Below are 12582 nucleotides of genomic sequence, written 5' to 3'. Positions count from 1 at the left end.
AAACCTCAAATGCATGATATTCAATGGTCATGAATTCCTGCAGTGCCATTTTTGGAAGATTCGCGGGACGTTCTTTGTCGCTGCCGACCGCGTCGCGTGAGGCTTTTGTCGCATATTCTTGTTTTTTTTTTTTGAAGGGCTGTACAGCGGCAGTCCGGCTGTTGCGAAAGCTTCAAAGTTTCATGGAGCGCTTTACAGTGAACAGCTTGAATTATCTGCACGTCGCATCGATGCGAATCCGAAATAGATCGCTAGTCCGTTTCATCACTTTTTTTTTTTTTTGCGCATCCAGGTACATTACAAAACACTTGTGCTAACGGCGCCTTAGAGACCTGCTTATCTTCGTTCTCTTGATATACATCACCTGAATACATGAGTGGCGCTCTGTCTCGTCTTTCTTCTCCTGTGTGTGTGTGTGTGCGTATGGTTTGGCGCCTTTGAATTTAATTATGAATAACTACCAACTAGCCCAACAACAAGTTCTTCTATGAATACATCTGCTTCGACACCAGGCGGCCCCCCCCACTCAATCCTCTAGGCATAAAAGGAATCTATAATTTTTAAAGCGGCCTCCTCTGAAACTAAAAGACAAACTATCGCGTTTTGACAGCCCGATATATAGGCAACTGAGCCTCATCGCATAGCTTTTAAGCTTAAAGCTTAGAGGGCGAAAAAAAAAAGCAGCAAAGAAATCGGCTTGAGACAGCAGAAAAAAAAAAGAGAATTTTGGTAAGCCTGAAGCGCGTTAGCAAGACTCAATATCAGTCATACGGCACGTCGTTATTCAGACCATATTCAGAGTGGTTTCGACCGGAGCTTCGGACTGGCGTAGAAACAGCACCGGAAAAAAAAAGGTGACGAAAACTATAAGGAACAGTTGACAGCGTCTCCGCAATTCCTCGAAGCGTCGACAACTGCTGTTTCTCGGGGTCTCTTACCAGGTGCTACAGCAGCAGCAGACCCTTCATGTGAAGCCCCATGACGGGGCCCTCTTGGCGCAGTCGCCGGCAAATGTTTACGAGATATGGCTTTGCTGAAAAAAAGATTTATTTCTGAGGGGTCCGGCAAAGCATGTCAATGAAAAGCATATAAGCACAAGAGAACATACTTGCGATTTATCCGATGGGATGATTAACAGGTGAATATCTGGCGAGGCAAGGCAAATTTTTTTGTGCCAATTTTCACCCCGTAAAATTCCTCTATGAATGTACAAAAAAATTTAAAAACATAGTGAACTGGTTAAAAAGTGCAGCCTCTTGAATGCTGCCCGTGGTAAGGCTCATTCCATGAGTATCACACCGTACAGCCGCATTAGATTTCATCGCCTACATAACCTACATTACTGAAACTCTGACAATGGGTCAGGGCTCTGTACCGATGCTTCTGTTTATTACTGAATTATTTAGCAGCGCTTCGTATGATACAAGAGACAACTAAATTGTGCACTGAAGCTCTTGCTTCTTTTCAAAACCAGACCGTTCATCTTCAGCGTGAACTAGTGTGATGCGGGAAGCTGCACGTGCAGCCCGCCGAATTTCAGTGACTAGGCAGCCTCGGCCTACGCTCGGCCTACCGCGTAAGTTCAGCGGGCATGAGCGCACAACAGTTTAAAACATTCATTGCATACTAAAATGTCTCTATTCTGACAAAAAAGTATTTCGTGCTGTTATTGTGCCCCAATATGCAACCGATCGCTGAATTGTAGAGAACGTATGGCTGCTTGTTTGTAACTGAATATGCCAGGAGTACTGCTTTTCTTCGTTACAGTCACATTAACGACTGCTACCTTCAGCTCACTACTTACGCGTCTCTGAAAATTAGGCATTTTAACGCTGCCAAAATTGGTCAGGGTGCTCTTGAGGCCAAGGGGTGCTGCGCGATCAACGCCAGCGCCATCTAAGCCGCAAAACCTTGCTCTCTCAAGGCGGTGGTAGCAACTTTCACAACTGCATACGTTTCAAAAGCGCATGCGTGGCCAAACTAAGCCCGGAGTTTAACGCTGATCCGCTGTCGCAAGTTACGTGCGGCGCTGTTCTCTCTCACCTTCCAGCTGCCCACTCTCTATCATCAACTGCTCCCTCCAATACCCGTAACTAACGGTTTCGCAATTGCAGAAAGAGTGAACGAAGAAAAGAGTAAACTTATGTTGCGGTCTGGTCTTGCCCTGCTGCGCCTTCTCTTTTGGGCGTTGTTTATTTCTGCAAGCTGCAGCAAATCGCACTCCCAAAATTCATCAGATTGTCGCAGACTCCGGACTTCGATCGAAGGGTTTCGCAATAAGCCGGCCGGATCTACCGGAGCATTCTTCGCTTTCAGAGGGTCGACTTTCGTAGAAGCATTTCCTTTACAAACAAACAGAGGCGGAAAACGAATCAGAGCTGAGGCAGGCAAAAGAGCCTGGCTAGGTCCTCGCAGAAAAAAAAAAAAATGCGCACGGAGCCCTCTTCAAACGAACTGCGTAGTTTAAACAGAAAGAGAGTAAACAAGCATGAGGTTTTTGCGAAGGCCTAGACTAGATGAAGTTAGCTGAAAGTCAGTCCCCGTACTTACTCTGCACTTGACGAATGATAGGGCAGAAAAAGAGCTAGGTACCTTTTTTGTTATCTGTGAAAAGCCACTTTTAATATCAGGCGACAGTTGGAATTTGTTCTTGACAATGACGAGGGACCAATGTTCTGAATATCACATTTGTGCTGTGCTAACGAATAACTTGCGCTGTAGTTAAATTTTTACACTCGAACTCATGTGTGTCGCTGATGTGAGGATGCATTTTCATACCCTTGACTACCATTTCGAACAATTAAAATTGAAAACTAAAGCTCCCTAAATTAATCACTTTAATAACTTACTAACGAGTCACTCAGGCTGTCCAATAGTTCGCTAACTAGTTTAAAGTAACAAATGCTTTGCTTAATCCACGTGATGACTCATTTACTCTGTTTGTGCAATAACTTGATCGCTAACTCAATAGAAGCGTCCATTAGCTAGGCAGCTTACTCGCCATGTTATTCAATGCGGCTTTAGACTTAAACTCACTAAGGCCGCCGAATAACCGGCTGCTTTATTGCGACACTCAGCGCAGCTCCTCCATTTCTCGTTTCTCTATTTGCCTGGCAACTTCATCTCACCCACTCCCTCACTCACTGCACTCCCTTTCTCCTTCACTGCACTCCCTCCCTCTCTCCCTCACTGCACTCCCTCCCTCCCTCACCCACTCACTCACCCACTCACCCACCCACTCACCCACCCGCTCACCCACCCACTCACCCACCCACTCACTCACCCACTCACTCACTCACCCACCAACTCACTCACTCACCCACTCACTCACCCACTCACTCTCTCACCCACTCACTCACTCACTCACTCACTCACTTCCTCACTCACTTCCTCACTCACTCACTCACTCACTTCCTCACTCACTCACTCACTGCACTCACTCACTGCACTCACTCACTCACTCACTCACTCACTCACTCACTCACTCACTCACTCACTCACTCACTCACTCACTCACTCACTCACTCACTCACTCACTCACTCTCACGTGCTTTGATTCGGAAGATTTCCATGGGCACAGCTTTCACCATATGCAGCAAAAATTTGCCGAGAAACCTGGTTTAGCCAACTGCAAGACGCAGAGACGAGTTTTCCGGACGACTAAGCAAAGTAATAATCGCTGCGCGACACGCGACTCGAACCTATGCGGTTGCTGTACTACAGACTCGCTCCTTGCCGTGGCACTCTTCGGCTGAGCGGAGTATTGGACTTTGCCTAAATGATTGATGCAGGCGCCCGCATGCTCAGGTGTCGGCGGGAAAGGGTGCAACGCTACACATCGCCAGCGACTGTGCTCTGCATCGGCAGCGCGCCGTTCGATCGAGGAAGCGAGTGCAGCGAGCGTCCTCGGCAGCGCACTCCGCGGGATGCAGCGTCTTCGCCGATAATCGAACGCCGTCCTACGCCGCCGCCGCTAATATCGACCATGCGACGCTGCCGCTTGACTCGCGGTTCTTGTCAGCGTCCGCATAGAGACTGGCGCGCTCCACATTTTCCGCCACAGCGCAAAATGAAACGCCCAGGAAAGTCAGCCGGTCAATACTTCGAACCTCCGCCAGCGCCCTTTTCCATCATCACCATCCTTTCTTGCCATTTTTCTTTCCTTATACTAATTCTGAAACGCGACTGCCAGACTTCGGTGCATACTTTTCTTGCCGTCGAGAGCCACTTTAGCTGCTTCGCAAATCTCTGATTCCCACTGCGTTTCAGAAACTGCTTCAACATTATTTTGCACACGGTTTTCATGATAACTGAGAGTGACATTCGCTGATGTTTTTATCATTACGATCATTGTCTACGTGAGCCGAATACTCTGGAGGACAAATATATATTTTACTGTTCTCATTATCAGCCTGCCTATCGCCAATTGCACTGATTCTCATCTTTTCAATTTCGCCTCCCTTATAACTCATTCTTCAGCTCCCATCGCATCGTCGCCCCTGTCTTGGCAATCTGTCGATTGTGCGCATGACATGAAATCTGCAAGCTGGGCGTATTGGCATTAACTGATACTTATTCGTTCTATTTTGCTGGTTACTTATACGTATCAATATTACGCCTGCAATTTTTCCATTCATCACAAGCTTCGCTGTTTTCAGTCTCATTTTCAGCTTTATCCTCACCCCCAAGTTTTTTTAGTGTTCATAGTAGACACTGCACACAGCGTCACTGCCTCATTCAAAGCCATTAGTGACCGAAAATGTGTTCGATGATCCACCATTCGTGGCTTTGTTTAACTGGCACTTATGTTAACCCTTTCACTATGCTTTTTAGGGTTGCGAAACTTTATTAGTATGCGGACAAAACAAGATTTGGAAACAGGAAAATGCAATGTTCTCTTCTCTTTGTTTAGCTGCTAAACTTATGGCGCTTCGCTGCGTGTTTATGCTGAAAGCTGTTCCCATCCCAAGGGTATTTCGAAGCTGCTCCCTAACTACTGGTGCAAATGGCCGTTGTTCCAGCCTTTGACATTATGCTGGTGCGAGGAATATTATAGAAACGGCTGGTGTACTATGTAACCGGAAAAGGATAACTTTTCACCACTTGTATGTCCGTACAGAATTTTGCGCAACGCTACCTTTGTCCTAGGCCCATGAGCCAATTCCTGGAGCGAAAAAAAGTACGGTAAAACTTGATCAAACAATTTTTTTTGACTGAAACTTCCCATCGGCGCATTCCTCAAAACACACTGGACGAATATCCATCTCACTTCGAGTTGTTGCGATCGATTTGGGCTCGCCGTGCCATCTGCTAGACGTGCTGGTAAGCTTATCTGGAACGGGGACAGACCTGGTCAGTAGATGGTCCCAGTTTCTGCACTCTATCAGCACGAATGTGTCTTGAATAGCGGAGATTCAAAGAATGGCTTTCATTTATCAAGAAGTTTCAGTCGAAGCCGAGCGAAGGCACTCAGGTTGAAGCTAAGCGGGATTAGTGCCTTTTAAAAACTTTTATACATTTACAGAGGTATAGGAATACTGGGTACAAATTTAAGTGTGCCTGAATCGGTTAAGTGCCTAATTCTAACGAAAAAGACCCCACCTTAGCCGGAAACAGAACTCTTGTAAGCTAGAAAAGGCCAAACGTTGATCTAGGTTAAGCCGCCTTCACCTCAAAAATGTGAACACAGAGTCTTTTTCGAGCTTGACGTCACGGATTTGAATCTAGCTGCGGGAATCTTGTTTACTCCAATTTTATCCTCAATAAATCTTTCTTTTACTTCCGGGCAAACGTCAACATACCCTTAATGAGCCACTGAATTGATTTTTACTAAGTATGAAAATACGATGGAGTTCTCCGCAGTGTTCCTTAAACGCGCTTCATGCACGGACATCGAAGGATGGGTCTGTGTTTTAGACGTAGCCGACGCAAGTGCGCGTGCAAACGATGCTGATGAGCGTTTCATTGCGTATTAAACAAGATCCCGCATGTACTCTTAACGCACGCCGTTTTCTGATATCACAGCTCATTGATTAGTTCAACTTTGATAGATGAACCAGAACTATTAAAAAAAAAAAGACTGAAACATGAAAGGTTCCTGAGAAGATAGGCTTATAAACTCCAAGGACATACAGGTGGAAAAGTAAACTAAGCTTTTTCGGAACCAGGAGAGACGCAGTGCATGACCGTACTACCTCCCTCTTCCAAATTACGCCCCAAGTGAAAGGTAGGGATTCCGACGACGACAGCACACTTAAACACGAATTCGCCTATATGGGGGCAGAAAGGGCATAAGCTGTCTCTAGCGCACTCCCCTTTATGGACAAGGTATGCTGCCCAAGTTTCGGTGCAGATTTGAATAATCGGTGAAGATTATTACCTTTGCTGCGAAAACGAAACATGTGCGTTGCGCACTAGGCTTCTTTCTCAGGCAGTCTTCGTGTGACGAAATTATCGCCTATCTGATGAAAATTTCAGAACCTGTTATCGTCCATGCGGAGATGGTCACTTGTGCAACAATATCTCTTTCCACATAGGTCACAGTTAATGTTTTCTTCTCTCACAAAAAGTACACAGTATTTGCACCATAACGTAACACAGCAATATATCTGATGCTGAGCACGAAACCGATAGCTGGATACTTGGTCACGGCTGCCACGTTTGAATAAATTAAAAACCCAATACTTCGGTACTATTTCGCCGGGCGTTATGAAAAATTTGACAACAAATATTACCGCAGGAGGCTCTACTACAGCGGTCCGTGTCTCCCAGGCTAAACTTTCGAAAAGTAAAAGAGCAATAATCTAGGTTCTTTCGCAAGCGAATATCCGACAGTAGAGACCCAATACCGTGGCCTTACGAATAACTGAACTGCACGGTACCACTGAGTACGAGTCGCTTCTCACTAGAGGTGTGACAACATAAGGTGATGCCGCTATCTCAAATTCAATATTTCTGTTGTTATCACTGCACACACTCTCAGAAGTTCGCATATCTACTACGTGAGGATGCAACGTGATTGGTCGGTAACTCGTGTTGGCCAGTCGCGGTACCTGCTTACTTGAGCGGTCTTACAGGTACCGTCCCGATTAAAGGAGGTGAAATTTCGAGTATTTTTTTTTTCGTTGCCGGCACTAAGTTGCTTGTTGCCTTCTGTTTAAGCTTATAAATTGTTTCTGCAACGTTGCCTTGGCCGCCTGTAACGTTACCCCAGGTTTCGAATTTCCTTTCACGACAACACAGTCCTCCGTGCAATCAAAATAAAAATATTTCAAAAATTTGTTTCACTTCGTGTTGCCCCACTGCAGGAATCCTTCACTTTGTATACTTTGCTCCTAAACTGACTTCATCTTATCCGGCGGAACTTGAAAAACGCATTGTGTCTTTCTTGTGGTCATCATTGCGGAGGAAGTATTTTTGTTTTGGGATTATGAAGCTGTCCCATATTTTTTGCAGTCGCTGGTTGAGGAAAGCCTGCGCTTAGCTCCACTGGTGGTCATTAATATAGCAAGACTGTACAACCCCCTGTTCATTGCCGCTTTTTTTTGTTTCCTAAAGCAGACTATTTCTCCCCGGAGAAATATTGACCTCTGGCTTCATAATTGATATGATTCCAAACTCATCGGGCCACCTCACCGCCTTAAAAAGTCTGCAGTATTTTTTTCTCGGAAACGTTCAAGGAAACCGTTCCTTACTATGAGCCTTGTGATTTATTAGGTTGGTAATTGTAGATTCGAACTGAAAATACTAGCAGTTTTCAGCGCGCAGATATATTGAGAAGGAAAGTAAATACGAAGGTAAGAGCAGCGAAGGAGCCGCACAGTGCGCAATGTGTCAAGCCAATAATGAATACAATATTCGGATGAATTGGGCCATAAATAAAGAGTTTCAGAAAAGCTAGAGCGGCAGCAGTATAAAAGACGCGTTCATCAATAATGACACGTACCAGCATGACTTACCGCTCTATCGCTATTGATTCAGTCCCCGTCAGACGGCATCACGTCATCAACATACTGGGCTTGTTATATATATCGTGAATGAATATGCAGTTTGCACGTGTCGTCAGCGGTTGCAGCATACTGAAAGCCACTGCTTGTCCAGTCACCTAGCTTTGACTTACAGCCAGAAATGTGCCTCTTGGTACATTTATCCCGCACAGGACTTATTGTAGGTTAATTTGTCGCTCCTGACGACCTTGCTTGAGTGCAGAAAGAGAATCGTGACAGGTAAAAACATAAAAAAAGCAAAGCAGCACTAGCGCTGCACAGCCGCCGTGGTGGCTTAGTGGATATGGCACTCGACTGCTGACCCGTAATACGCGGCTTATATGCGCCATAAAACCCCATATAACTAGTAATACGCGGGTTCAATCTCGGACACGGCATCTGAATTCCGGCGGAGGGGAAATTCTAGAGGCCCGTGTACTGTGCGATGTCAGTGCACGTTAAAGAACCCCAGGTGGTCGAAATTTCCGGAGCCCTCCACTACGGCGTCTCTCATAGCCTTAGTCGCTTTGGGACGTTAAACCCCATAAAACCAACCAGCGCTGCATCCCATAATTTTAACATCAGTAAGGCGACGCATTTGAACAGATATATAAACAACACGATTTTTTTTCTATTTCAAGATTTGATGCACAAAACTGCATATATTGTGCAAGTATTTGGAACATCGAGCTGTTTTATGAAGCGGGTTTACTAACTCCTACCTCGCCGCTTGAAGTTTATGCTGTTTAAACTTGGCATCTTTAGCATCTATGACGTAAACTATGTGCAAAGGAAACACTAAAGACGGAGAAGACGACGCAGAAAAGCGCTGTAAGCGTGTTCAGTGGCTATATTAGCCACCGAACATGCCGCCCTTCCGCCAACAACCAGAGTTCCACGTCTTTTACGTTGCCAGACACGATTCTGTTTTATGAGAACAGTGGGGCATTAACAGCTGCACCCCCCGTAATGTATGCCATAACCTTTGACCTCGAAGATTTTCTGACCGGTGACCTAAAGGCAAGCTAGACATCTTATGGTAGGTGAAAAAAAAAAATCCGCAGATGACAAAATCGAGATCGTTGCAGTGCCAAGTTTATCGTTCGTAACAAACGTTGGTATTAATTAAACCTTTTTAACGGGCACAAGAATCTGGATTGCAGGCGGTGAATAAATCTTATTAGCCAGGCTATTGCACATACGATCGTTGCACACATTGTGAAACCGCAAGAAAAAATATCCTCATACGAATCCGCCATGTCCTCTCAGTTAGGGTGAAATGCTTGAGAAATGTGTCTTGTACCCCGCCTTGAGTGAAAGAAAAAACCTTGTGCCATGGCTCTCTTTGGCCACAGATTCTCTTGCGCCATAAAAATTCATCATTATTATCATCAGTATCTTGCGTGCATAACAATCACTTAGGCAAGATGTTAGAGCCTTCCGAAACAGTCACAGAAATTTAAGGAAGTTGCAGTACATACATCAGCGTACAGGCGGAATGACTCACTAAAAATGCAATGAAACTAACTCTTGCTCGGAAACCTTTTGCAATTCTCATTACCCCGACCTAATCAAACGCTATCATTTAAATTTCTAATCTGTTTGGACCTGGTGTATTTCCGTAGTGCAGCATAATGCGAAACCAGTTTTTCTCCATGAACTTCTCTCTCCGTTTAGTTTTATAAACGTAACTTCTTGATATAGACAGGTGACGCCATCATGGTTTGGTTTGGTTTGGTTTATGGGGTTTAACGTCCGAAAGCGACTAACGCTATGAGAGACGCCGTAGTGGAGGGCTCCGGAAATTTCGACCACCTGGGGTTCTTTAACGTGCACTGACATCGCACAGTACACGGGCCTCTAGAATTTCTCCTCCAAAGAAATTCTAGCCGCCGCGGCCGGGATCGAACCCGCGTCTTTCGGGTCAGCAGCCAAGCACCATAACCGCTGAGCCACCGCGGCGGCCTGTGACGCCATCATGCTTTGAAATCCTACGAGACCCCAATTTTAACAACCGCAACTAAGCCTGTAGGTGTGGTGCTGTTTAAATAATGAAACAAATCGAAGGACTGTCATTCATGATTAGTCAGCTACTGTGTTAATTAAACAACATGTGTGTGCGCTACTCTCCATGCCGTAAATGCAAGGATGACTAAAACGCGGCGTTTTATTGCTGCCCGCTATTGGCCAGCAGTGCCGCTGGAACATTGAACAACTAATAAAAAACTACGATTTTACGGGACAAAAGTAGACACTGAAAAGGCAAAGAGGCCGCTACGCGCCATGAACAATGCATGACCGGGCTAGCCTGCGTATCTCATCTACACTTTTTATGTGTCACAACAACTATGTGATAGTAGATATTATTCTCTGATCTGCATTCGATCACATCGAAAAGAATTCGATGCCAACGCTTAGGTTTGAATACGAGGTACAAGTTACAACAACACCTTGTATGAGTTTCCTTCCAGTCCGCTGATAGAAGGTATTATCAACGCCGGGTTCCAACGACGGCTGCATGACTGGTGCACTTCAGGGCGCAACCTCAATGGGCATGTGTGAATAAGCCTGATACACGTGTGAACAACGACAGCAATCAACACACAAGACAGCATTTTTTTTTTAACAGATGCTCATACACACTTATCTGTCAACGTATGAAATAGAATACCACATGTACGGCTCACGTATGCGCCTCTTAAGATGTGCTGTTCGTAAGAAAACGACGAGTGCGGTCAAAACGGAACAGGTAACATGAGCCCTACCGGAACAGGCTCTGTTATATGTGAAGGGCAGGTTTCGCTATTAGAGGCATTGAATACTGACCGAGCGGAGTGATTGTGGACATAAGCGCCCATAAAAGCGCCTGACAAGCGCGCAGAGGACAATAAGCGTCACCTACCTGGTCCGGGTAGGACTAGCGACGCGTTGGTTGCCGTGGGTGCTGTCTCCGTCGTATCTGTCAGCTGCGTCCCCTTCACTTCAAACCCGACGACGAGGCACAGCAAAAGTCGCTCCAGGATCACCAAGGCACGCCTCATGTTTTCACGTGGGCGTGCTTGCACTGTCAAAGACTAGAACTCGCAAAGCTACGGTTGTTCGCAATCTCCTCTGTGACGTATTGTGCGGCCTTCTTCCTATTTTGACAGGGGATACCCTGCGATATGTACCTGAACAAGCTATGGTTGCTACTGCCGCAGCACCGGGAACGGACACTCGATGGTAGGATAACTGGACAAGGTTTCGGATATGAAAACACTTCAGCAATAGTTATCGCCGAACGCAAGCACAAGTCAGTTAAGCACTCTTCCGCATGCCATAGAAGCTGCAGGTATCCACGGCCGTCTGACGGAACGTCTTCACGTACCCCGTCGTCATGAACGTGGCCCGGGTGCTCTAATCCAGGATGCCGATGATCACTAATCCATCACTCAAAGGGTAATCCCTGATGTTTTTCCAGTCACCACAAAACCCCAGAACGCAAAACTCAGCGACGTTAATCCAGTGTCCGGTCAAGCGACTTGACTAGTGGTCGCATTTTCAAGACACAGTAAGACGATCATACGTCCCCGGCCCCCAAAATACAGCCTTCAGCAGCACTCCAATATCTGAGAGACAGGCAGCAGCACTGAACACCAAATGTAGACTCCGAACGAAACGGCGCCGAAAGCTTATCCAGGAGCCAGCAGACAACGCAGCATCAAGCTTGTACGTCCAGCACCGTCACTTCCCACGATGCCGGTGTCGGTTCAACGTTGAAGACTGCGCGGACGCACACAAGGAAGGCGAAGGATGTTTGCGCGATTCAAAGCATAGACCCGATGCAACAGCAGCTAGAGCAACGAACTCGTGCTGCTCAAGGGCCCAGCGGCAGAAGCTGACGCGCGGTACCAATGCCGCGTGCTGCGGTGCTTGGCATTCCCCGGCCAGCAGCGCTGTCGCAGTGGAGCCGCACGGGCGGAAAGAGGCGCCTGTGAAGACGGACGCCGCGGAGAGACGGGCGGCGGGGGAGGCGCGGGATCGGCCGCGCGTCGTGCGGAGAAGCCCGAGCTCCGGCAGAGAGGAACGACGACAGCGTCACCTCCGGGGCCCGAGTCAGCCGGCACACTGCGATCAATGTTTGCCGCCGCCGACGCGGGGTGCCGCCGTGGTCGTGCGCCCGAGAGTAAGGAGGGCGTCGCGCCGGCTCTGTCGTCACGAGTGACGTCACGGAAAGCTGGGGCAGGTGCGCCACCGGGCCTGGGGCGAAGCGACGAGGCATTTTTCAGGAGCAGCGCCCCTCCCCCCCTCCCCCCACCCTTCGTTCCTTCATGACCGTTCCCCAAGCGCTCACAGCCATATCCATCTCTTGCAACGCAGCCCTCCTCCACACCATCCCTCCAGTCTTGACTAAAAAAAAAAAAAGAGCAAGGCTCCACCTTGCTTCATGCGTCCTCTAGCGCCGCCTCGGAATCGAATGAAAGCTCCCTACCCTGAGCCGCTTCCCATCCTTGCTTCGACTTGTTTGTAGGAAGGAATATCCGGACGCCTCGTCGAATTCCGACAGCATTAGGTGGTGACCGCTTCATGGAAGCCAGTGCAAGCAACTGCAGCTAGC

General features: G+C 47.1%; 1 protein-coding gene across 1 annotated transcript in view; it reads right to left on the bottom strand.

The window, feature by feature from the left end:
- The window catches only part of LOC149341304 (neurotrimin-like), a 261841-nt gene extending 249761 nt beyond the window's left edge, over nt 1–12080 (bottom strand). Inside the window, exon 1 of the mRNA XM_089543343.1 lies at nt 10888–12080. Within this exon, the coding sequence (XP_089399469.1) occupies nt 10888–11026 (139 nt within the window). The 5' untranslated portion in view covers nt 11027–12080. The remainder of the gene's footprint in view (nt 1–10887) is intronic.
- Between the last annotated feature and the right edge of the window lie 502 nt (nt 12081–12582).

This window comes from Amblyomma mixtum, chromosome 5, assembly GCF_055824585.1.
Source record: "Amblyomma mixtum isolate Tamu chromosome 5, ASM5582458v1, whole genome shotgun sequence".
Taxonomy (NCBI): domain Eukaryota; kingdom Metazoa; phylum Arthropoda; class Arachnida; order Ixodida; family Ixodidae; genus Amblyomma; species Amblyomma mixtum.
The sequence above is the reverse complement of the archived record's forward strand: the minus strand, read 5'-3'. Positions and strand labels throughout refer to the sequence as shown.